The following is a 26,900-nucleotide window of genomic DNA, read 5'->3' on the forward strand; positions in this document are numbered from 1 at the left end:
TACTATTACTATTATTACTATTATTATTTTTATAGTAGTTGAGATCACCCTAGTCAACAGCTGAGCTCCTATGGACCATTCATTAACATTTTATCTGCTTAAGTACCTGCACAACTATACACACACACATGTGCACACATATGTACATACACATCGATAAAGGATATTTCTAAAATGTTCTTGTTGTCATCAGATTTCTACCTTACTACTGAATGTTTATAGTAACTAAGTAACTTAAAAGTGCAATCCTATGAAGAGTTACTCCAGTCTAAGATCACTGATTTCAATGGGCTTAGACTGGAGTAACTCTTCACAGGATTGCACCATTGGTCACTAAGCAGACCATATAAAGTACGAACATATTCTCTCACTTTTCTGTTCTGCTTTGTTGGGGAGTGCATTGAGCCTCTGATCCATCACTTTTAACTGCTCCAGCAGACGTGTTATCAACAACAGCTCTTCTCCTCTGGTGTTCAGCCATTAAAGCTTCGAGCTGCTTTCTTCGTTGTCGCAATTCCTCTCTTAAAATCTCGTGTCTGTGCATCTCAGACCAAAGCTGTTCAAAACAGTTGACAAAATATTTTCATGAACTGAAAAATTATGGATCTATCTGGAAGTTTTAATTCTCAATGTTTTCACCAGTATGATAGCCTGGACAAGCGGGAAAGATATCTCCTCTTGGCAATAACTCATTCTAAACTAAGGGGAGCGGCTTCCCTACAGCCAGTGAGGTTGGGTTTAGAAAAGAATCCCCCTCTTTTACGATTATGGAATCACAGAGAAATGTAAACAGCAACAATCCCTAACCATAGAACATGCAGCAATAATCAAATGTAATCCTTATCCAGGAGAAAGTTTTAGATAACAAAGAAGTCAACCCCTCCATACTCCCACTATCTAAGCCTCCTATGTAAGTGTGCTAGCTCTGCCACAAAACTGAACCCCAAACTTTCTTGTAACACTGACAATGATGTTTTCTGCTCTCCTTTAAAAACATGAGTGGGTAGATTTTCCCCATTGTGGAAAGGGGAAGGTGTGTTTTTCAGAGCATGTTTGGTGTAGTGGTTAAGAGCAGAGCAACTCTAATCTGGAAAAATGAGTTTGATTCCCCACTCCTCTGCTTGAAGCCAGCTGGGTGATCTTGGGTCAGTCACAGCTCTCTCAGATCTCTCTCAGAACCACCCACCTCACAGGGTGATTGTTGTGAGGATAATAACAACATACTTTGTAAACCACTCTGAGTGGGCATTAAGTTATCCTGAAGGGCGGTATATAAATCGAATGTTGTTGTTGTTATTATTATGATGTCCTCCTCTCTGGCTTCAGGGTTTTTGTATGCTCATGAGTGCTCAAGATTTTGTCCTGTTTTTCAACTGGCCAATGCCATCAGTAACTCAAAGGGACCATAGGGTTAAACGCTGGCAGATCAGAATGGATTGGTACAGGAGATAGCCACAGGATTCAGGAACAAGGGAGGCAAGCAAGGGCTTGGAAGCATCAGACTTGGTTCAATAATGACACTGCCCATGCGGAAGCACAAACTGATCTTGGAGACCAATGAAAATCTGACTTGAACAAAGGAGTCTTTATAAGACTTGTGGAGCCCCTCTCTCTGTTGTTTGAGTGGCTGCCCTGATCCAGTGATTCTCAAAAATTAGTTTCTTCTTCCTGAGTAATATCCTGGCTGCTATGCATGAATTTCTCCTTCTGATCTGCACTGGTGGAAGGGCTTGGGACTTCCATCTAGGAGTCCAGGTACGCCCACATCCTCTGGCATAGCATGGATGTGTGTGTGGGGGGATTCTCCTCCTCTTGAGAAGGTTCATCCCTGTTCTACAGCAGACCACAGCAGAGCCACAAGTAGAGGATAAGTTGGGGCGGGGGGATTTGCGAAACAAACCCCACTACATAGGTGTTACGATTGCTATAGCAGGAGGAATACAAGAACCCTGCTGCCTGCTAACCAGGCAGGGTCTGTTGGGAAACCCCTCCTCGTGATGTCATAAGCTCAAAAATACCACCTTCAAGAGGAGTACGTTTCCTACTCTTCAAGATTGCCTCACGCTGAAAGTGCAAGAAAATGTAAGTATATATTCTTGCAAGTTTTTACACAAGATTGAAGGGGAGGGTGTCGTTCTAGTATGCTCAGGACTATACATCTTTAGATGTCCTGGGACAAAGTAGTACGGACAGTCAGATACTTCCTACTGTACAAGGATTAGAAAGCTAAGGAAATTAATACAAGGACAAAAGGGGGAGGGCAGCCATATCAAAAAAACACAATTACTAGCTCCGACTGTACCTGCTCAGATTCCTGTACTCTATGGCTACATATATGCTATTTCATCCCACCAACTAAGCATCCCATCCTTCTCATGGTACCCATTATTTTACTTCTCCACTTTTCACCCTGTGTCACCCTCCCATTCCAAATCTTCACATTGCAAGAAAAAACTTTCTTAATATTGTCACTAATAAATAATACCTCATTGAAAGCCACAGCTGTTTCTTCTGGTTGAACCACAGCCTTGCTTGCTGTGTTGATTTCATTATCAGCTGGTGTTGAAGTATCACCCACACAGTTATCCAGGCTGGATGATAACTAAGAGGAAAGTTAAAATCATGACAAAATGCACTTACAATGCAACCAGTGTCCTAACATGAGTATCAGTATCAAATTAATGACAGGCTGGATCTAGACTACAGTAGAGTGGAGCTTGTCTTGCCTTTGTTTTTCTAACACTGTGAAATGCCACCCCCGAAGGTCAGAGAGTATAGTATGGGAGAAGGTGGGGGGAGGCTGCAGAGGGAAGGAGACCATGGGCATGACACCCCTGATCGCAAACAAACTCCCTCTCCAGCTGATGAAGGATTTGTTTTCACTGATTCCGCCTTTCCCAATTTAGCCCCTGGGCCATGCTGCATCCCACACTGTTCCTGAGGGACCTCTTAACCTTCAGGTGTGGGCACGAGTTTGCAGAGAGGAGATGACAGCAAGATCTTTTCCACGAGCAGAAACTAAGCATTCAGTGGTCTGAATCCAGCTCAATACCATTTTTATTAGTCAGTCTTACATATCAGCAAGTCTTTGCACGCGAGTAGAAAATATTTCTGAATTAGCCACGAAACGTGTACACTACGCTCCACTCGCTGAGGTTTACAGCAGACTGAACGAGGTAAGTTTTTGCAATGCTTGTCTAACCAGAACTCACGGTCTCTTTCACTCATATGTTTCTTTTCCTGTTTCTGATCTTTCAGTATATTGGCAAGAACATTTTCTTAAACTTCTCTCTATGACCATAAAAACTAAAAAAAAACCCCAAACTTTCCAAAATTAAAAAATTTGCAACCACTCATTTAATCGCATTTGTGTATATCTTTTATGTTTTTCTACTTTGTAAAGTAAGATGTGCCAAAACTTCGGACTTTTTAAAATAACAACAAAAAATTTATATACTGCCCTTCAGAACAACTTAACGCCCTCAGAGCGGTTTACAAAATACGTCTACACTTTCTAATCTTCTTAGAGCAACAGTGCACAAACCGTTCCCCTCTAAGTACTCTTCAGCTAACATCACATGAATTAGAAGGCTGCCACTGACTTGCATATCCGTTTTTATGAATATAATTATAGTTCTGCACTTTCCAAATGTATTATTGTAAAATGTAGGACACTGGAATTAGTTCTTGGAAACTCTGAGATGCATGCTTAGAAAGCTTAGCTGAAAAGGAAGTTGGACTTCTTTGTTACAGTTTCTCATTTTTTAAAATACTGATCATATTTTTAAACTCTATCTCTGCAACTAAAAGGATTAAGATGGTTACAAATACACATACATTAACATAAAAAGGAATGAATGCTGAATGATCAGCTTTCCAATAAGAAATTACAGGTCACAGAAAATTGTCTCAATGGCTGCCTCTTTCTCTATTACAATGTAGTCCAATGTGCAATCTAACCACCTGAAGATCTGGACATGCCTTCTGCAACACCTGGATTTTTTCCTGAATCTTTATCAGTTTCTTCCTTTCTTCTTGGAGATGTTTAAGTTCTCTTTGTTGCTGCTGAAGTTTTGCTTCATAGAATTTCTCCCTACAATAAAATCCCATATATCAGCACCTTCTCGAACAAGAGTTTTACAAGAACACATATCGGGGGGAAAATGGGCAGACTCCCACTTACAGTTCACTTTGAATGGAGCCATTAAAATAGAACACACAACAGACTGAGTTAAAAGTCCACTGGATTCTGATAAGTACTCATGCCTTTTAAAGAAAAGGGATCTATTTTGAATCGGCAAAGTCTTCAGGCTGCATTGTGCCCCTACACTCATCCTCCAGCCCCAACGAATGAGCAGTACCTTCGCAATACCCCCCCACACACACACACACACTGGACCTGGAAATGGGGTTGGGTAAAAAGAATGGGATGGAACCTCCCTTCCTTAAATCCAGTAAGGTGAGTTTGTGCTATCAATAAGTTTAAACCGAGTAAAGGCGTACCTTGCTTTTTCATTCAGCCCTACACCTTTCGGTGATTTGTTTGAGCTGGCTCGAATGTTGTTTGGTTGCTGCTTTTCTTTTTCCTCTTCAGCCAGAAATAATTCACCCGTGTTGTTCCTCACTGCAGCCTCTGCCTCTACATCATCATCCTAGAAGAGCAACAGGGTATTCAAGCCATAGTACTAAAGCTACAGCCGGGCGCACATACGAACTCGGATGTGTTCAAAAAATGCCATAATATGGAGTAGTACTTTATCTGCTCCATGTATTCTAGACACTTTGACTCAGCTATATCACACATTGTTACTAGGCACACAGATAGAACATATAGATGGGTGTGTTCTCCTGAGGAAGAAATTGTGGGAAGGGAATACAGAAACAATTTGCAGTTTTTGTCCAGTATCCTAAAATCCTCACTTGAACTGACTTTTGTTAAATGAAAAAGATACTGAAAAATTAATTTCTACAAGTCAAAGTTTAAGAGTATTTCACGATTTACGGATGAAAACAGGTTTAGACAAACCAGATTATACTACCCAGCTTACTGAAAAATTGCCTCAAAATAGTTCTTGTTAAAGTGATTATAATCATATGGAATATAAAGCTCTTCAAGAATGAAAACATACTTGTACCATAGCAACCAGATTTTGAAGCTGTCTCAGTTTCTGCTTTGCTGCTATCAGTCTGTTAAGCTTCTGTTCAAACTCCGCATCTACTGGAGCATCGTCGGCCACACTGCTTCTGCGACTGGATAAGGAGGCTTCACTGGCTCTATCAGCTTCACCATCCTCATCCTCCTCACCTGGTGGTATATCTTCACCTTCATCATCTTCTCTGTTATAATGACAGTCTGAAAGAGCAACACACTTACTGAAAGTAACTGCAAGTGATTCTAACATTGAAGCTGTACTACTTCATGAAGTCTTGGCACACTGATCCTGTGCCTTCATCTTGCATTACTCCCATTGATTCCATGTAACAGTTTTAACTATACTACGGTTTTTGACCTGGATAGTCCAGACTAGCCCAGTCTTGTCAGATCTCAAAAACTAAGCAGGGTCAGCCCTGGTTAATACTTTGACTGGAGATCACTAAGGAAGTCCAAGGTCACTACGCAAAGGCAGGAAATGGCAATCATCTCTGTTCATCTTTGTCTTGAAAACCCCATAGATTCATCTTGGATCATCTGCAACTTGACAACACTTTACACTCTCTCTCTCTCCAAGGTTTCAGTCTTACATTAGCATTATGCCAGGATTCCCTGGAACATTAAGGCATCTATTTTTGAAGCTTCAAAGTATAAAACATAAAGAAAGCCAAAGGACTCGAATACTTCCAATCACCATAACCAGAAGTACCTTTTTCTGCTTATGCAAACACATTGGTAAGATTATTTTGAGACATACCTAAGGCTGAGGGCATGTTCAGCATTCTTACATTGGCAGATCGGTTGTTTATTTCACAAGCTGTATTAAGATGCCTCCCATTTTGGTTATTAGCGCCACACTGCAAATTGCTATTGCAATTTATTTCTCCCCAGCTACTGCTGCCCTGTGGATTTCTAGGAGGAAAAAAAAGTATAATGTATCCCTTCCTTCCCAAACCAAAAGAATTTGCTCAAATATCCCAAAGGCAATTAAAAATACAAAGTAATGGTGGTAAAAAACAAAAATTATTAATTTTACTGGAATATTTTTGGACTTTTATCTTTGTTTTGGCAACTAGGAAGCCCAAACTGTATCCACAGAGGGGATTGTAAGAAATTATTTAACGTAACGGTTCTCCTTTTTTGAAAAAAATCATGTTTTTAACAAAGATCATGGGCCATACTTACTTACATTTCATGAATTGTACTGACAACTTTAAACAAATGAACTCTTCATACTAATATCAGGCAAGTGCTAGCAGGTATCAACTCATACCACAGGACCAGAACAACTGAGACGGACTGGAGGAACCTTTTTAAAAAAGGATTACATTTTCTTGTTTCTTAAACAGTAAAAACAACCATGTTCTTTCAACTATTGAGTTCAAACCCTATACCAGAAAACCTCCAAGTATAGCTCCTAACTGACATCTGGGTCAACTAGCTGGGCTCGTCAGAAATGAGAATTCTGAGTTCACATAGAGAGGGTGTAAGTTCTCCCCCCCCACACACACACACTGCACATTACTGCAGAAGAGAAAAGAAAACAGATCTAATTTCCCACTTCTTATAATATTAGATCATGTTTCATGTATTCCAGACAGGATCAGTTGTTATGGAATATACTCATCTGTTTTGATAATATAAATCAAGGAATTGTTAGTAGTATGTTAATATTATTTTATTAGGCAACAGTCAAAACCAACCTAATATTGGTAACTGGCTGTGGATTCTCTTGCTCAGAATCACACTCTGAATCTTCAGTTTCTTCTTCTCCTTTAGTGTTTTCATTTACTGCATCAGTCATCATATCAGAAGTCTGTTCATAATAGTGAACTAATTCTCGCAGTTCATTCAGTCTTTTCCGAACTTCATTCAACTTCCTACAAGAAAGGAGACCCAAGTGACAGCTCACTCATTTGAGTTCAATGCAGTAAAAAAAATAACTTATTCTTGTTTTACTCTTTTGCTGGTATAGGACAATCAGAATTGGCATTTTCCAAGATGTCAGAGTGGAACTGGGAGTTTGACTAATTTTGTACAAAGCCCAGGAAACCACCAGGGGTTTTTATAAGCGCTGGAGGGAAAGTAAGTTATTAAAAAACTATAACATCTATTTTTGAATTTTTTTTATTTTTTATTGGACGGGACAATGTACATATCTCATACCGGTCAATTTCAATTACCATCACATTGTATTACCCCCACCCATCCCCCCCTTTTCAGCTGACTTCCAACAGTTTTCCTACACTTAATATAATGACAACTATTTCCCATAATATAAATTTATTTTTCAATTTGACAGATTAGGGGTTTTATGACACAACATGCCAGACACTTGAGTCGTTCCCTTGCAATCTGGCTAATAACATTTATATAGCATTCAGAGTGCTTCACGTACATCATCTTGTTGGAATGTCTACAATGGCCCTCTAAGAGAGATCAATCTCTCTATTATGAAGTAAGGAGCCAAAGTCAAAAAAGTGTGGCCTCCTAGGGCCATCTAGTTCATGGTAGCTGTGAGATTTAAACCTCTTCACGACTATGCCATACCACCTCCTAATTCTGCACTCTGATTTCCTGATGGTTCCATCATAGCCTGGAATCAGGTTCTGAAAGTGACAGCACAGACAATATGGTACCGCCAAGTAGTAATGTGTCTTTTATTTATATATGTCAGATATTTCAGTTGAAAAATCCAACTGTGCTAACTTGTTTGGGAGAAATTAGCATTAGCACCCAAGCTGTATCTTTTTTAGTAATCACAAGCAACCAAGCACACGTAATTCCCTGCAATGCAATGGGGTGGATCCAACCATTTCCTCAAGATACTTTCTCCAATGGAAAAGCCAGTTGAGTTGGAGGAAGACTTCAAACTTTGCTCAGTGGAGAGATCAGAGAGGAGTAGGGTTCACCCTAGTGAGTACTGATCAAACAGTTTTAAAACAGGAATGATTAAATCCGAAGTAGGACTAACTAGTCTATCCTGTGTGGTAAGCACCTCTTTTGATAAAATGTCACTGCTAACTGGACAATAAAGCCAACTCACATTACATATTAATTATACAAAATCAGAATCTAAAAATATTACTGTAGCTTTTCTGTTGGATTTAGATGTTCATTGTCTTCACAATCATTCTGAGAGGTTACAGAATCCTGATGATACATAACAGATGATGGTAAACTGTGAGGTTCTTCATTGACAGCTGCCACTTCAGAAATTGCTGAAGTTGGGTTTCTTTGATCCATACTCCTGTGAGGTGACCCAGATGCAGGCAAGCCTGCAAACCATAAGATAAAATCAGATTTTGTCTTGTTTTAGGCAAAAATGAAGCAAAATGAATGACTGAAAAACAATGTATTCTGGATCACTGCACTGAAGAAATACAAGAGCTACATAGTCTTGTCTCTTGTTCAGTTCACTTTCAGGCAACTGGAAATTAAAATAGGACAGGAGGCCGGAATGTGAAGCTAACCGGATGTCTTAAGAATACTGCCTACTAAGAAAAAAATACCTGGTGAAACTAAACAGAACCTAACCAAATGTCTGGAAATGAAAAAGCACATTTGCTAACCACAAGCAGAGAACAGAAAAAGACATACATGTTTCCACCTTGAACAAGTAAATGCAAAGTGACCTCAGGAAACAAGAATCACCTTCAGGTAAAGACAGCCACCCCCCCCCCATTTTCTAGGTGCACTTCCACTTCTCTTCACAGCTGGGAAAATACAAAGTTCAGTGGCTTCCCCTCCTGTATTTCACCCTACAGGAAACTTCTGCTATACCAATGCAGGAGCCAAGTCACACATTTTCAGAGCAAATGTGCTCCCAGATATAGTCAAAAAGCAGAGAGAAAGAAGTCCTCCTCCTCCTCCTCCCTCTTCGCCTTCTGCAACTTCTTAGATGTGTGGTGTGTGCAAGTACATAGCCAAACAAGATCCAACTCTCCCCAGCTCCCCTGCTCACATGGATCTGCAAAGGAAATGATTCATGCCCATTCATGTCCTTCATAAAAGATGAAATGCACTTGGGGGAGGCTTATATATCTAAGATTAGCAGCCATAAATGCTCCACCAGAAACTTAATGCAGCATTAACAGTGGCTGCTTTTCAATTTATTCCCTATATTCTGGAAACATAGCAGGAAGGTATGTTGTAGAACTTAAGGAAGAGCATGCAACCACGCTCTTATTTTTATTCATAAGGCTGGATTATCCAATACTTTGTGGAATTAGCAACCTGTGTTTTGATAGTTTGTGTTAAAAAGGGAATGAAGAGAGGATTTTAACTGTTATTTCAATAGTACTTGTCAGAGTACAAAACTATTTACAGTATTTCAGACTTTTATCCTCACGATATCCCAATGAGGTACTACTTTCCTGACTTCTAAAGAAGCAACTAGGAAAAGAGGGAGAGCCAAACGTAACTGTAACATGTGAAGCATCCAAATTACATCTAGCAGTGCATGTTTCTAAAAGATATACTTTGGGAAGTTTATCCCTTCCTTGCTTGTTTCTTTTAAGATGCCAGCAGGGAAACCTACAGCCTGACGAGAAACAGAGAGGAAATGATTTATCCAGATACGCCTAATTAACTTAGGCTGGCCAAGGATTTGAACTTGAAAGTCAAACATCTAGACTAAAATGTACTCAGAAAAGGCAAAACTGCTTACTTAGATCAACAGAAATTCTGGACATTTAAAACTTGCTTTCAGAAGTTCCAAAACCAAATTCTCAACTCAAAACCGCAAGCCACTTACAGGATGAGTTGTTAAGATGCTGATCCCGAAGTGTATGTAGTTCTCCGAGCAATTTGTCCATTTTCTGCTTTTTACCCTGCAGGGCGATCATCTTACTAAAGAGCTGCGCCTTCTCTTCAGACAACTGCTCAGACACGGAAGAATTTCTGCTTTGAGAAATCTCCCTAGTAAGAGAGAGACTCTCTGCTTGCCTTCTATTATCTGGCACAGGCTGAGACTGAAAGTAAAGATACATACATTTTATTTCTGGTGGCTAATACTAGAATAGTTTGTTGTTGTTTTTTTAAAAAACAGTCAAGCCCAAGTTTTAAGGGTTTCATGTGGTAAAAAAATCAAGAACCAGAAAAGGAAGGCTGTAAAATAAGGAAGTGATCTCCGAGACACCTCAGTAAAGGGACAGGGAGTGACTACAGACTTTACGACTACTGCTGTATGATCCTACTGGGTAATTCCGTGCTGTTTAACGTATCCGTCTGAGAATTGCTTATGCTGTTTCAGCGTTTCTTCAACTCTGTGATGGATTTCTGCTAGTTTCAAATCTTTACAAATTTGCCTGTCTACACCCTAATATATCTTTGAAATAGACTGAACTTTCCCTTGCTGTGTCATCCACCTTGGCTCTCGCTGAGAAAAGTGGGCTATAAATAACACAAATAAATAAATAATCTCTGCGCAACACATCTGGCTTTTAATAAAATACATGTTTCCAAACACTGCAGAAGCCATTGCATTCTATGACATTTTCATAGTAACAGTATAACTGAACAACTTTAAGAAATACCACTTTGGTTTCTCAAAGGACAATTTTGCCCTTTCAATTTCTTTGAATTTTTTTTTCAAAATTCACCAACGGGTATGGATTTCTGTATACTTGGGGAACAGCCCAGTTACACGGCAAATGCACATTTTTAAATGTAAATGAAAAAATAAAGAACGGAGCATGCACACTGCCCTCTTTGAGCATCAGCGGAGCATCATTTAAACACACACAAAAAGACAAGAGACATCAGGGAGGAGGAAGAAGTGTAAACTGCCCTGCTAAAGCCTTAAGAATTCACAATATCCTAGATTAGGTATTTTCCAGATCCCACAACTCTTTTATTCGATTTGCCCTTCAGGTTACTTAAGGACCTTGGTCAGTAGGCCAGGAAATATAACACTGAAACAATGTCGCAAAGGAAGGCCCCATGCTTACATGATAACAATGTATAAACATGGTGAATGGCAGAGAAAAATCAGACATGCTCTGGATTAGATTGTTCAGACAACCAAAGTACTACGTACCTGACGTCTTCCCTCTGTATTAGAGCAGAGCTGTGTGTATACATCCTATTCCATAACAAACATCATGAAAGGAAATGCAGCGAGAGATCAATGCTTTGTTCAGCAGCAGACTTCTTATTGAGATTATTAAGCCATTTACTATTAATTTTGATTGGCAAATTAACATACATACTCATGACAAAAAAGGGTTACCTGAGACTCATGAAGCTGGTTGTGGAAACGTTGAATTAAGTCATTTAATTCTTCATTTAACTCAGATGTTAAACTCACTCCTGAAATGCTACCTGTAGTTTCTGTTACGACTATTAAGGGAGGGGAGGGGGAGAAAGACACTCTTAAGTATGAAGCTACATTAGAAATTTATCAACTACATTTTTTAATCAGAGCCTACAAAATAAACAGTAGGTTTGGAAATCTGCACTCATGCCATGAAGGATGGAATCTAGAAGTATTTTTAGGATCTGGAATACATGTTTTTTCCAGTGGAAGTCTGTTGCCCTATTACTGAATCTCACGATGTTTCTGAAATTATTTTTAAAAATAACAGGGACTGTGCCATGCCTCACACCAATTTCTTGCAACTCTGCTAATATTTTAGAGTTTTCATAATCACTGCATATTATTCATACAGCACTTTAGAAAGCTCTGCTTCTTGTTATGAGCCCAAACAGATTCAATGTAAAGTACACACAAACAACACATTTTATTTAACACGCAGTGATGTATTTCTTATTAATTCATTTATTTACTTCATTTATATGCTGCCTTTCTGCCCAGTGAGGACCCCAAGTGGTTTAAATAATTCTCCACTCGATTTTATCCTCACAACCACCCTGTGAGCAGTTCCACAGGGGAGCAGGGATTCAAACGTAGGTCTCTCAAACGCGAGTCTCACCACTTGAACCACTACATAAGGAGCTCTCGTCCTTGGAGGATGAGCTAGAGCATCCACTCAGCAACTAGGAATAATATATTGGGATGGGGGTGGGGGTGGGGGAGATAACTGATACAATCCGTAAGTTGTGTCTGTGTAGGGGGGAGGGGGGCGGATTTCTGCTCAACGAAATAAAATCTCAGCCTACCAGAGTCGTCCATGACCGCGATGGCTTGCTCGGCTTTATGTTGCAGAGCAAGGAGAGCAGCTTGCTTCCCTTTAAGAGCTTTCAGTTGCTCCTGCTGCTGCAACATCCTCTTCAGTAAATCGTGTTGCTTCTTTAAATTGGCAAGCTCCTCGGAAGCCTCCTGCTGGGGATCTCTAGCCTGGAAGTGAAAAGCATAGTAACGAAAAACCCAAAGGGATTTTGAAAACATAAAAAGCAACAACGAGATTTGCTTGGTTCTCCTTGTAGAGTGAATGGAAGGAGTAACCCTTATTCCTACCAATGAAAGATGTAATCATGGAACTAATTTCATTGTGCCTGCAATCGCCTCATAAAATAGCAAGTCAATTGTATTGTCGAAGGCTTTCACGGCCGGAGAACGATGGTTGTTGTGGGTTTTCCGGGCTGTATTGCCGTGGTCTTGGGCAAGACCACGGCAATACAGCCCGGAAAACCCACAACAACCATAGCAAGTCAATTATTTGTAATCTTATTTCCAACAAATAAATTAAACCCAAATCCTGAACAACAAAGAGTTTTTGGTAACAATTACTGTTTATTATTTTGAAAATAAATTCCAGGTATTTGGGACACTTTTAATCTACCCAATATTTAATTAATGGGAGAAAGTTATATTAGTTTTTAAAAAGGTACTTGACCTATTATTTTGCATATTCAGTACTGAATTATCTGCATAGAATCCTGCCTTTTCAGAATTTGCAAGATTCATTATAGGTCAGGTTTTAACATTTGCCATTTTACAGCACCTCTCATACAGTTATAAACAAGTAGAATAATTCCGGCCAGAGTTAAGCACATTCAAGCCGTGTCTCTCACAGAAAATGAAAGAAACTACTCCAATCAGGCTGCACCGCACCCATTATTGCTACAATCAACAGTCATTTAATACCAATAACCCAGCACCGTGATTATGTAACTGCCCAAGTTACAATGAAAAACGAGAAAGACAGAAAATCACTGATGAAAGCCAAGACCCAACCGCAGTTTCTAACACACAGCTCAAACATCTTCCCAGTAATGAGTAAGACAATGGAAGACAACAGCAAATATAACGTAAAATTTGAAGACTTAAACTGATTAGGGAATGTGGAATTTTTTATACATCAAGTCACTGTAAACTCAATGTTATTAAAATATAGCAGTGCAAGTAGCATTCTAGAATAATAAACAGTGTTTTGTTTTAAACAGTCACCTGGTAAGAAAACTAAACTAGCTTTATACAGGAAAGCTGTGAAACGTTTGATTCTTGCAGCTCAATGTAGGAAGCTGTAAGTTTTACACACAAAACGGCAGCTGCGCTTCTACACAGAGTTGCCTGAACACTGTTAAACAGTCTTTAAAAAACTTCTGAGCTATGAAGCTACATCAGCATGGCACTGTCTCTCATATAGGAAGATATTTGTGTTGGGTTGATGCGTAAGTTTAGAAAAAAAAGGGGGTTTGCTCGCACCAGCCTTTCTGCTAGTACAAGAGGGAAGGGGAGCCCTTTTTGATCCCTGATAAAGTTATGTCAAGGGTCATGGGACCCAGACGGATTTAAAAAAAAAGAGAGAGAGAGGTGGTATGAGGATAAAACAGAGGGAGAATGATGGTGTGGCCGTTCTGGTTCCCAACAGGGGAGAAAAACAGAAGATCTAAATGAATAAAGAAGACCATAGGAGATGAGGTTGTAGCGAGGAGGGAAATGGGCTGAGAGATTTCCTCTTGCACTAGCTAAATGCTGGTAAGATTTAACCCAATATGTTATTTGTTAATTCTTTATTGTTTCTGTAAGTTGATTTTTAAAATTATTTAAAAGTTTTAAAAAGTATTACTAAATTCAACTCTTCGAAAGTGAAAAAGCAGTCATTTAAGCTTTTAAAAACATAATTCATGGAAGAGAAAGAGGAAGTCTGCGTATTGAGGTTCTATATTTTAAGATTTCCAAGGCAATATTTGGTAGTATACCTTTGAGAGCAATCCGGGTCCTTGTCTATTAATCATACTAGACCAGATTTCCCTGGCATTCAAAGCAGCTCTGTCACATGTCACTTTTGGATTTGCTGTAACATTCATGTCTGAAACCTGTCCTTGAGAAGCTGAATTCCCTAGTTTGTCCTCAATGCGGGGTCGAGTTCTCAGACTAAAAGATACCTCCTTTATCAAACAGTTTAGCAAGTTAGACTGTGAACACACATTCCTGCTAAGAATAGTTTTTATAACTTATATAATTAAGGTCTACTCAGTTTCTGATTTGTCCATGTATCATTCAATTTAAATCATACCTCTTCAAATTTTAACATTTCAGTTTTTACAAAAACAAAGACTCAAACTATCAAAGGCATATATGTGCATCAAGTTTCTTTAAGTCTCCCTGTAATAACTCTCTCCACTGAACCTTGAAATCATCTTTTAAACTCCATCAAAGGCTTTAAAGCAGTTTGAGAGTTGAGTATAAGGTTTGCCAAAAGGAAGTCAGCCAAAAGGGACAATTACTTCCAATGTGTGAATGTTATTATTTCTCTTTGTCAGCTCTCCCAACTGATTTGCAAACTTGATGGAATTAAGAGACGCAGGGAATACGTTCCAAGAAGGCATCTAGTCAGAGAAAACTAATACTTGCATGGGTGGCACTTGCACACGCTTCCAAATTGTGACAAACGTTATTCACTCAGAATTCCTGTAATCTGGAAAAGTAACTTAAACAAATTTGGAAATTCTGTCCATCAAAACACGTAAAATGCTATGCCCTGTTTCATACACTACCACTAACGGCACAGAAACTGCTGCAAATCAGTTGTTCCCTCTCTATACCCATTAATGTTTTAAAGAAGTGGATCACATCTTTAAAACAAGACCATAAATTGCATGAGTGATGCAATTATGTTCCCCAACAAACCAAAGTTCAGCAACTGCAATGCACTAAAGGACTACAAACCTCATACAAATCAGTGTTTTCTTATTGATGGGCCACACTGGAGATCTATTGTCAAGAGGTCTGGCATATAAATATTTTAAATAAAATACACTACATCAAAAAGCATGGCCAGACAGCCCTACGGATTATGACAGATTTCTTTCAGGCTGCTTTCAGACACAGTGAATGAACTGTGGTTTGTTTATGGCAAGAACAAGACAGACAGTTCTTGGGCTCACTTTCTACTTCCATACATGCACCAGGTTTGGTCCCAAGGCACAATCTGACACAAAGTCCAAAATGGGCACAAACTGCAGTTTGTTTCATACCTACCAGCCAGGACTCTAACACTACAAAAACTGAGGCAGTAAGATGTCAATCTTGGTATTGCTAATAAAGGGAGGGGGAAAGATGTCCTGAGATTTCCAAAGCTCATTCTCAGACCAAACAAACCATGTTATCACATAAAAGAAGTTCTAGTCATCTAAAGAAAAAGATGTCAGGAAGATATGTGGGCCTTTGATACAGCATTTCAACCCTCTCAAAACACAGACTATTTATTTATAGTCCACCTTTCTTACTGAAACCGAAGGAGGATTACACACACAGTGCAAGTGAAATACAATATAATCAACAGCCAGAACATTCACTGAGCAAAATACAATAATGAACAACCGTTAGGACATTCAGTGAGCAGATAAAATAGGGTACGGTAGCAGAAAGCCTGAAAGCAAGTGTAAAGCTGAGCATAGAGTTGGAATCTTTCTGAAATAAAGCATAACCTGTGGAATATCCCTTGTAGGAGCATATTTACATCAGCAGACAGTACCCAATAGCATAGTCTATAGTCCCTACAGTCTCGCTGAGCTATTTCTTATGACACAGGCCTATACTCTAGATAGAAAGCCCTACTGAATAATTCAGGAATAATTGTGGAAAGCCAGGAGAGCGGGAGATGAATTGTGTGAAAGAAGATGCTGCAAGAGTTAGGCACGGAGCATACAGTACAGAATAAACACTGGATGAGAAAGGAATGAGTAGGGAAGGCCAGGGGCTGAATGAAGAGCTTCAGCTGAGTATCTGCCCTGACTCTTGAATTCCAAATAAATTGTTATTATAGGTCTGTGTTAAGCAACACAAAGGCTCTCAACACGTTAACAGTTATGTCCCGTAATTCTAAGGTTTTAACAAAATACGGGACTGGTGAGCAAGTGACATTTAGGTATGGGCAAGAGTTTAATGGACTTCTTGGAGCCATCTAATATTTTTATTCTCCAAAACTTTTCCCTTACCCCCACCCCCACTGCTGTTAGCTTATTGCTCAAAAAAAGACAAGTTGGGGGAAAAAATCTCCAGGTAGAACTAGGGTACCAACATTTTCACATGAACACAACCATATTCTCTCTTCATCTGAAGAATGACCGTAATGATGTCCAAATACAGGGTCTTTTTTCTCATCACCTTTAGTGGCCTAATACCATCTCAGCGATTAAGTATTTTCACTCTTCAACGACTATTATGCGTTTCCTATCATTCTTTTCCCATTAGGGCTCAAAATTTCAGGCTACCTCAGAGGGTTAATGGAAGAAAAGTAAATATGATAGTGAAAATAAACGAGCTACCAAAATGAATTACCATGCAAGAGGAACTATGAGATGTTAACACTTCCGTTGGTGCTTGACAGGCAATTCTTTGGCAGCAGCAAGGCAGAAAACGAGCAATGAACAAAACTGCAAACAGCCTGAAACAAACCTCACTGAAGAGAATACAATGCAGGGGTGAGCAATGAAGGAGGACCCAAACTAAACATTCCCCCACAATGTTTAATGGGATCCTATACATGAAAACACACTTCAGTGTTGCACTGCTACTCGGCGTGTGTGGGGGTGGGGGGGTGCTAGAGCTTCTTGGGATGAGAAACTGTTTTAAGTAATATAGAAAAGAGTCCAGTAGCATCTTTAAGACAAACCAACTTTACTGCAGCGTAAGCTTTCAAGAATCACAGTTCTCTTCATCAGATGCATCTGACGAAGAGAGCTGTGGTTCTCGAAAGCTTGTGCTACAGTAAAGTTGGTTAATCTTAAAGGTGCTACTGGACTCTTTTCTATTTTGCTACTACGGACTAACAAGGCTAACTCCTCTGGATCCGTTTTAAGTAATGCGATTCACCGCTGCAGCAACATTTCCCTTTCATATTTGGCATTCAAAAGTCAAACATTATGATTTAACAATGTTCTTTGTCATTCTCAGAGTTTAAGAATTTCTTTACGTTAAAATTCAGATTCACAACAACAGCCATCTGCAAAAAGAACAGGGCTCATCTCTAGCGCCTTAATTGCAAAAAAGCAGCTTACCGTGGCATCTGAAACTTCAGACCGCACATCTATGTTTAGCGATGTGCTCTCAGCTACAGAACCAGATCCCACAGCTGAATCTACAGTCCGACCATCCTCCTCCTCATTTTCTCTAGCCTGGAACATTTCAGTGGCATAAACAAAAGACTACATAAATGGGGGCATAAAGTCAGCTTGAAGGGAAAGTGCTACATTTTAAACTCAACCCCCGTGCCACCAATGAATATCAAGAATTCTCTAACAGCCATTAAAGAGGTTTCCCCCAACTTACAAGCATCTTCTGCAAAAATTTCAGGTAAGATTTCTCCTGCTCCTTCAAATGATCTATGAGCTGTACTAAGCGTTCAACATTAGCAGATCTCTCATTTTTCTCAATAAGGTCATCCCGCATCGAACTGGCTTTTGCAATATAGTCACGAATTTGAACTAATCTGCTTACAATCTGAAAAAACACAGGGGACAGCAGTGAGTGAATCTATTGTGATGCATAAAACACTAATATAATGAATAAGCAGCTTTTAATAAAACAGATGACCAAGAAAAAGACTTGAGCATCACAATGACCAAATACATACACGCAAAGTTATACCAACCACAGGGAGGGTTGTAGAAAATGGTACGCCGTTGCAAATTTAAAATCCAAATTAGAAAGCAAAGGACACTCATGTACATAGTAACACTATATAAATAATGACAGCAATCAACATGGCTTGTTTGACTGGCCTTTGCCTATATGTGAAGCATTTAAAATGTTAGTTAGAAAAATCAAATCAGTGCAGCTGCACAACTTTTATATCTATTAACTATGTCCTGCCAGGTTCATCATGACTTATACTGGCTATCAACACAGTTAAAAGATGCTCTCTATGATTAATAAAACGATTCTTTTAAAAAGATATCAGAGATGCCCAACAACTGTATTACACTCAAGATCCTGATCAAGAGGAAATGTATGAAAAATTAATCACAAGCAGCACCTGGCTACTGTCCACTGCAGGTTCACCTCTTCCATCTTCTCCAATCGAAACAGGACAATTCTGTAGCAAATCCTTACTCAAGGCAGTCGTAAATAAATCTTTGTACTGTGATGCTCCATCAGTTTCTTGTGTTTGAGAGCTTGCTGCGGCATCTTTGCCTTTGTTAGTATTAATCTGTAGTGACAGGAAGTTGAACGGTTTTCTGTTTTCATTCAGCTGGCGTTTGTTGTTAGCAGCTGTTGCTCTCCCTTGAGAATCACTTCCAATACTTCGCTACAGGAAAGCAAAGTATCACAAGATCACTCACATGGTCCTTTCAAGCACAGATCCAGCTTTAGTATTAAATAACTCTGTAATGGCACAATTTGACAACAGAATAAAAAGGCAAGTGTCCATCTGTTCTCCGTATAGATAAGTTGTCCGTAGGGTCATAATGAAAAATATCATAGCAAGGCAAACGAGAGAGCAGCAGGACAGCTGCCGTTCCTCCCTCTACTCTCGTCTTGCTTTGCCAGTGCCACTTCCACCACGCACTTTTTACAGGCAGAAAGCATGAAGGAAGCACGGTGGAAGTGGCCTCCTCAGAGAAGCACCAAGGTAGCCTTCCGCCACTCCTTCCAGTCTGATAACCACAGAAACTCCCTGCTGTACACTACACAGCCCTTCATCAGCTCTACCTACAGAAGAAGTGCCCTGACCCGATGGTGCAGGTGAGCCTGAGCTCATCAGATCTCAGAAGCCAAGTACAGGGTCACGCTATGCAGAGGCAAGCCATGGCAAACCACTTCCATTCACCTCTTCCTTTGAAAGCCCAGCAGCAGCCTCCGTAAGTCAACTGAGACTTGGACTACACGGGAGGGGGGCGAGGGGGGGGCCCTGCAAAGAACACAAGAAAGGCAGTCCCCACAGTGGTCCTGCCTGGCTCTCTCTGTACTTTCATCTTCAAGCTAGAGGACAGCATAACCTGAAATTGTGCCATGCGTAAAGAGGTACTGCCACACAGAGACCCGCTAACTGCACAACCAAGCACGTGTTTGGTATAGTGGTTAAGAGTGCAGGACTCTAATCTGGAGAACTGGGTTCGATTCCCCACTCCTCCGCTTGAAGCCAGCTGGATGGCCTTGGGTCAGTCACAGCTTTTAGGAGCTCTCTCAGCCCCACCCACCTTACAGGGTGATTATTGTTGTGGGGGTAATGACATACTTTGTAAACCATTCTGAATGGTCGTTAAGTTGTCCTGAAGGGCGGTATATTGTTGTTGTTGGATGTTGTTGTTGTTATTATTCTACAGATCTTTTCCCTTTGTTTTGTCACAAAGCACAGAATAGGACAATGACAGAGCACACACCAAGACAGAGGTACCAACTGATTTCTGCAACATTTTCCGTGCAATTCTAGTCAGGGGACTGAGAGGGAAAGACAGTGCCAAATCTCAGAATATTCTTGTTATGTTTTCCAGTTTACCTGCCTTGGGTTCTGCGATGCCTGGGAAAAAGGCAGGTATATAAATATTTTAAATAAAGAAACACGTAAAAACACCAATAGCTTCTACATCCTCTGTCCCTGCTCTTCAGCAAAAGGAACAGAGAGAGGAAACAGAGAAGCCAGGAACTGTGGGCAACATTGTCTTTTCCCTCCAGACACACAGCTGCAGTTTTAATGCAGGAAAAAGGAATATTATACTCGAGCATTTGGTTTCTAAAACAAGAGTAGGCAAATCACCACACATGTGCCAACAGCAGCACACCAAACCATTTTGCTTGGCATACAGGGCCAGATCTCTGCCCAAGCAACGAGGGCGCTGGCAGCATCGCTGTGGCCAGTAATATGAAAGATGGTAAAAGAGATGGCTTATGCCTGTCACTGCCTCCCAGACCCAAGCTTGTCTGGCCAAGTACCATAACTCATCTCCCACCCACCCCCATAATTTTGTTTGCCAGCACACCATCATCTTCAAAGGTTGTTTTGTTTTCTCGAGCCCCCCAAGGCTGCTTGCCCGCGCTGTGGAATAAAGCCTGCCTTCTCAAAATGAGGCTCAGGATATGAAAAAGGGGCGGGGATTCATTCCCTCTCATCTTAAGCAGCAGCAACAGCATTATGTTACTAATGCATCCTGATCAACAACAAAAGCAGTGTTTTTTCTTAAGAAAAGCACACTGATTGCATTTCTTGATTTGCAAGGCATGGTTTAACAGGAAACTAAATTCTATTTTAAATACAAAACAAAACTGTCCATCTTATTACTTCTTTCACTTTATATTAGACTCAATAAATACCAGCAAATCTTCAGCCAAGTTTCCTTCTTTTCTCTCCTGAGTAAGGATTATCTAGCGATTTCAATGCATTCCCTGAACTGTTTACTGTAAAACTAAACCAACCGCCTACAGCCCTCACTTCCTTTATTTCTTACCATCGTCCCAGATTCCTTAAGTTTGTTTTGTTTCAGAAATAAAATAAAAGCTTGACCGGACGACAATGCACGTGTCACTCACTCATAAAAGGGGATCTGAATAACAAGTCTTTATGAAGAAAAATGTGTATTAGTGGGTGGGCTGTGAAATGCTTTTGACTACAACAATATTTTGCGTGGAGCAATTCCAATTGTGTGTGAGAGCAATGTAAATAAAATGAGGTTAATATCTTTGTTCTGCTGCCCTCTACGTTTCTTCTCAAGAGAAGCTAAAGCAAATTTGCTTGGCAAATAATCTCTAGCAGGAATGGAGACAAGAGAGAGATGGGGGGGGGGAGAGACAATGTCCTGAAAAAGCAGCATCCTGGGTTTTACTGAGGGACGTGAGAGGGAAACTTTCAGCAGGCTAATGGAAGAAACAATGGTAAGTGGTATATCATACTGTTCCTGTCACCAGAAATGCTGCTGCTTCTCACCACCCACCATGCTTCTCTCTTCATCCACACCAATGTGTAAAAAGGAAGTCGGGATTATGGGCTGCAGATATAACTCAGCAACAGCTTCATGCATCCTCTTTCCCTTTCTGATTGTTTAGCAGGCACCCACTTGACTACAAGCTCCTTTCCCTTCCAGAAACATCTCACAAAGAAAGAAGTGAAGAGAAAGCTGGGAGTGTACATGCACACATATGAATGTATATGCAACAGAAAACAGGAGCAGACACATCTTGGCCAGCTCCCTTCTGTCATTCACATTGATGGCATGTACACAGGAGGGAGGCAGAGGGTACAAAGCCTGTTTTAAGCAAATTAAGAAAAATGAAGAGACTCACAGAGCAATCCTATGGAGAGTTACTCCAGTCTAAGCCCATTGACTGGAGTCACTCTCCATAGGACCGCATTCTAAGAATCAGCACTCAGAAAGCCTGATTTGTTTTACCATTGCAAACCTAACTTTAGTTAAGCAGGAAAAAAAATGACCATTTGGTGCATTGTAATTTTAGGATAATTTGATTTGTAAATTATTTATCATCATTTAGTATCTAACCTACACATCTCTAAGATGCTGTTATGCAACTGCTAACTCACCTGGCAAAACTAGATGAAACATAAACAGCGGAACCAGGGCTTTTTTTCTGGGAAAAGAGGTGGTGGAACTCAGTGGGTTGCCCTTGGAGAAAATGGTCACGTAGCTGGTGGCCCCTCCCCCTGATCGCCAAACAGAGCCGAGCGGCGCGGAGGGCAATCTCAACTCCCCTCTGTCTGGAGATCAGGGGGAGGGGCCACCAGCCATGTGACCATTTTCAAGAGGTTCCGGAACTCCGTTCCCCCGCGTTCCCCCTGAAAAAAAGCCCTGAGTGGAACCAAATAACTGTGTGCCTGTGTAGATAGCCTATGTATTCTACACTTTAGAATGTTATCTATAATTTGTTCAAAGTCATCAGACATCAAAGGACACCCACAATTATTATTTTTAAATCCATTTACTGACTTTTGCATGTAGAGTGGTGCACTCCGTTTGATAAACATAAAGCACAAACCTGATCCAAATCACCGAAGTTTATTCTTTGTTTAAGCTTTTCTAGTTCTGCCTGCTCAGGGACAGACATTTGGGTCACGTATCTAGTGTGAGGAAAGCTATGAGGAGTCTTTGACTTCCGCCGTCCAATTCCCGGTGTAGATTCTGGAGAGATGTCATTAGTAAGTCTCTTTTCGCTTTCGCCAATAATTTTTTTCCTATTTTTCTCTGAAGATCGGTTTGGTCTCTTTGGCTGATCACCCCAACCCTTTGAAAACAAGAAAAAAGGAAATACATATGACAACTGAAAACAAGAATTCACTTCAGGCTAATTACCTGAAGGATTCAAAATTTAAATTGCATTCAACTTCAAAACATGCATTCAGCAAGTTCAGTATACATGATAGAAAGTTTCAGCTAGTGTTTTCAACAATACTATCTGATTTCAAGCTCTTACTCTGACATTCATTTATCACCTTAGTTTCTCTTGAAGTAGTGTGGAATTATTCATGTTTCCAAATCTACCACAGAACTAATTTCTTGCTGATGTCCAAAAGAAATTAGTATTATACAATCCACAATTAATAATTTCAAAAACTGTGGCTGTACCATATTGTTCAATCGATCATCAAGGCTCTCACTGCCCCAGTTGGGCAAGTCATGATCTTCCATTCCTTCTTCAAAAGGACCACCTCCCGCTGCCATGTTTTACAATCAACCAACCACTAAGAATATACCTGCAGATACAACGGAGTAGAAACAGAAATATTAGGTCCTATCAACTTCGAGATCCCAGTGAATACAAGGCTATTTAAACAAAATTAAATGTTCTCATTTCATTTTGGGAATGACCTTTAAAGAAAACCAAACAACTTAATGAGTGTGAAGGCAGAACTCAAGAACATCAACAATGAACTAGGGTACACATCAGCCAGCCAAAAGAACATGTACTTTGATAACTGATTTTCTACTCCCAAATAAGAAACTCTAATATAAATGGTATAAATTATGCAACTGCATAAAACCTAGGGCTCATACTTGGGAATTAGCACAAAATAACTCAATATGCCTTGTATCAAACAAAAGAAGGCATAGAATCAACTTGCTTTTCAAATTTCATCCATGTAGAAGGGCTTCACTGAATCAAACCCTAAAAGGTAAAATTTTCTTACTGGACAGTTTCTGGCCATAGCAATCACTTGCTCAGCAGTAATACAAGCAGGCAGTGTCCAGGGCTCTACTGTGATAGCAAGCAGCATACAAGCAGTGCAAGAGGAGGAGTAAGGAGGGAGTGCTGCACCTATGGCCAGGACCTACAGCCTGCTTATCCTCCACCTGTTTTCATGTGAGAACAGGCAGCGGCAAAGCAGGCTGCAGTTCAGCATGCCAGTTAACCAGGTGCCCAATAACAGCATTTACTATACCTAAGTTTTGCAAGCAATGAAGTGCTTTGTTCAGCATACATTTTTTTGCCATAGTCATTCTTTCATCCTCTCAAAAAGAGTTACTCTTCCTATAGAACTCCGCTAAGCAGAGTTACAGTAGCTCTGCTTAGGATTGCACTGTAAGGTTTTGCACAAATCTGTTGTACTTCAAACAATGTTGAACAAAAGTTACACTAACTGGAAATGCAAAGAGCCTTAACAACTTTACTTTTTGTATTACAAAAAGTCACAAGTACTGTGACAAAGACCATCTTTTATATTCTATCTTCCAGTCTGTTTATGCAGAGAAAAGAAACCTAATATTAAGCGACTTGATCTTGATTGTTGTGGATTTTCCGGGCTGTATACCCGTGGTCTTGGCATTGTAGTTCCTGACGTTTCGCCAGCAGCTGTGGCTAGCATCTTCAGAGGTGTAGCACCAAAAGACAGAGATCTCTCAGTGTCACAGTGTGGAAAAGATGTTGGCAAGTCATTTATATCTACTCAGGAGGGGTGGGGTTGAGCTGAGTCATCCTGTAAGAGTTTCCCAGGGTGTGGAATGCTAATGGAGGGAGGCTTCACTGTATCCTGAGGAGGTTCTTTTGCATATGGATTGGTGCTTGATGTGCTAATCTTCTCTGCAGGGCTATTGTCGGGTATAGAGTGTTTTGTTAGCCTGGTGTTTTTCAGGACTGGAAACCATGCTCTATTTATTCTTAAAGTCTCTTCTTTCCTGTTGAATTCTTGAAGACTTGATCTTGAATTACTCAAGACACAAATAAAACTAAGGCTGCATACACACAGATTTCCTCAATTTCAGGACCCTGGAGAAAAGGCTGAAAAGTTTAAAGAACTGCAGAAGTTATGTTTAGAAAATGTTCTACTTAAAAGTAAGTACAAAATGTCAGGTTCAGAGTGTCTGCACCACATTAATGATATGAAAAAGCTATATGGAATTTTCCTATATGCTCCACCACTAACGAATCTCAAAAGAAAGAAAACCGATTCTGCATTGCTGTCACCAAAAGGCAGCCATGAAAATCAAATCATACAAGGTAATGTTAGAGTACAGACTAAATAATGCTCTTCTGCACATCGCAAAGAAAGAGCAGACACAGTATGACAGCAAGTTGCTAAACTATGCTTTCCTGATAGAAGGTAAGCCAACTGAACCTAACAAACTCAGGATGTTGTGTCCCAAATGCCAGACTCTATCTTGTAAAGCTTCCTCAAGGCTGGCAGGACTCAGCTATTCTGTGCTGAAAAATGGAGTGAAGGTTGCTCATGTCAGACTACCAACCCAATCAACTGCTTCTCCAAGTGCCATTTACAGCTTGGCAAAATCACAATTTCAACCACCCATTAGTCTGCTGTTCTAGACATCTGGCACTTAAATTTTGTATCAGTCCTCTTTACAGCCAGCTTATACAGTTATCAAAGCAAGAGCCATGTAAGGAAACTAAAACCCTTTCAACATTAATGAAAACCACTTAAAAGAATGAAGCAGGCTCTAAATCTTGCTACCTATTTTTTTAAAAAGAATATATAAGCTAGGTATTTCCCTACAGGAGTGCTCCGGATCAAAACAACAAAATCAGTCGTACTTGGAGTTGCTATATACAGACAGTTGTCAAGTCTACACTCTACACACTCGCACAGTGGGGCGAGTGCGTTAGAAAGAGGGACTCGATCAGTTATCAAATCAGCCCTGACTTAAGAAGGGGTAGCCTCTGCAACGGGTGCTACAGTCATTGACTCTTCCCCCGTCCCACCCCCCAATAGTATATACTTGTGGAAGAAGCGACCTTAATTGGGGGCTAGAGTTGCCAGCTTCAGGCTGGGAAATTCCTGGAGATTTGGGGGGGGGGTGGAGCCTAAAGAGGGACCCCAGCAGGATTTAATGCCACAGAGTCCACCCTCCAAAGCAGCCCTTTTCTCCTGGAGATCAGTTATAACTCCAGGAGATCTCCAGCCACCACCTGGAGACTGGCAGTCCTAACCGGGGCTCACCCGCGGAGTCTGAGATGAGCAGATCCTCCCCAGGTCGAAACGAAAAAGCAGCCGGAGCCAGCCTGCCCACGCCAAGACTGGGGGAGAAGGGCGGTTGGCGAGGCGGCGTCCGAGACGAGGAGCACCTCCTCTGCCTAGAGCGGCGGGAAGCGTCGCGCGCAACCGGAGAGGGGCGAGGCCACCTGGGAAGAACAGCCCATTGGGGGAGGGAATGGAACGCGTCGTCTCCTTGGAGACAAGGCATTTCTCCCTCCAAGCGCGCCAAGGGGCAGGGGGAGGAGCCTCTCGCGGGCGCGCAACGGCTCTGACGGAGAGGGCGGGGCTGAGCAAGCGGGCGCTGCCCCTCCCCCCCACCTTTCCAGCTCGGCTTCTTGAGGCGAAACGGGGGCGTGGAAGTTCGCCCAGAGCGCCCTCGCTGTTTGCCGCCCTCATCGCGGGGAACTCTCCGAGCCCAGCTACTGCGAGAAGGCAGTCCAATAAATAGTACCCTTCCCTCGCCATTGTTATACCTGGCCAGCCCGGTTCGCCTCGCGCGCCTTCCCACAGTGTTTGCGGCGGAGGGACCCCTTGACGGAAACGCCTCACACTCCGCCTCTAACGGCAGTACTCGCCACCATCTTGGCCTTCTTTCTGTGGAAGGGGCGGGCGGACACACGCCGTTACTTAGTAACCTTTGCCTGAGAAACGATCATGCTCTGCCGCGCCGCGCGTCCCGCCTTCTCGTCCTCCTCGCCCCCTCTCGAGTTTCGTGGGGCACGTGACCAGCGAACCTCCAGTCCTGTCCTGTTGCTATGTGCGGGCAGGAGACGACACTCGCTAAAACTACGTTTCCCATCGAGCAGTGCGTGTATTCTCGCGCGCAGTTGTCTTGCTTCTATGACGGGGTTCTGGGATCTGACGAAGAGAACTGCGATTCTCGAAAGCTTATGCTACAATAAAATTGGTTAGTCTTAAAGGTGCTACTGGACTCTTTTTGATTTTGCTACCACAGACTAACA

General features: G+C 41.1%; 1 protein-coding gene across 9 annotated transcripts in view; it reads right to left on the minus strand.

The window, feature by feature from the left end:
* The window catches only part of PCM1 (pericentriolar material 1), a 65,863-nt gene extending 39,244 nt beyond the window's left edge, over nt 1-26,619 (minus strand). For 5 of the 9 annotated variants that reach the window (XM_054989678.1, XM_054989674.1, XM_054989677.1 and 2 more), the window contains exons 1-17: nt 26,412-26,619; nt 23,078-23,205; nt 22,491-22,736; nt 18,541-18,813; nt 17,835-18,005; nt 17,564-17,680; nt 12,275-12,452; nt 11,385-11,494; nt 9,909-10,125; nt 8,241-8,430; nt 6,856-7,032; nt 5,910-6,064; nt 5,130-5,353; nt 4,504-4,652; nt 3,964-4,093; nt 2,486-2,602; nt 372-556 (exon numbers count right to left, since the gene is read on the minus strand). In XM_054989678.1, coding sequence (XP_054845653.1) covers nt 372-556; nt 2,486-2,602; nt 3,964-4,093; nt 4,504-4,652; nt 5,130-5,353; nt 5,910-6,064; nt 6,856-7,032; nt 8,241-8,430; nt 9,909-10,125; nt 11,385-11,494; nt 12,275-12,452; nt 17,564-17,680; nt 17,835-18,005; nt 18,541-18,813; nt 22,491-22,736; nt 23,078-23,173 — 2,735 coding nt within the window. In that variant the 5' untranslated portion in view covers nt 23,174-23,205; nt 26,412-26,619. Of the gene's footprint in view, nt 1-371; nt 557-2,485; nt 2,603-3,963; nt 4,094-4,503; nt 4,653-5,129; nt 5,354-5,909; nt 6,065-6,855; nt 7,033-8,240; nt 8,431-9,908; nt 10,126-11,384; nt 11,495-12,274; nt 12,453-17,563; nt 17,681-17,834; nt 18,006-18,540; nt 18,814-22,490; nt 22,737-23,077; nt 23,206-25,902; nt 25,984-26,411 lie in introns of those variants that run through there. The other 4 variants (XM_054989680.1, XM_054989679.1, XM_054989675.1 and 1 more) reach the window with 3 other exon arrangements.
* Between the last annotated feature and the right edge of the window lie 281 nt (nt 26,620-26,900).

Source organism: Eublepharis macularius, chromosome 10, assembly GCF_028583425.1.
Source record: "Eublepharis macularius isolate TG4126 chromosome 10, MPM_Emac_v1.0, whole genome shotgun sequence".
NCBI lineage: Eukaryota > Metazoa > Chordata > Lepidosauria > Squamata > Eublepharidae > Eublepharis > Eublepharis macularius.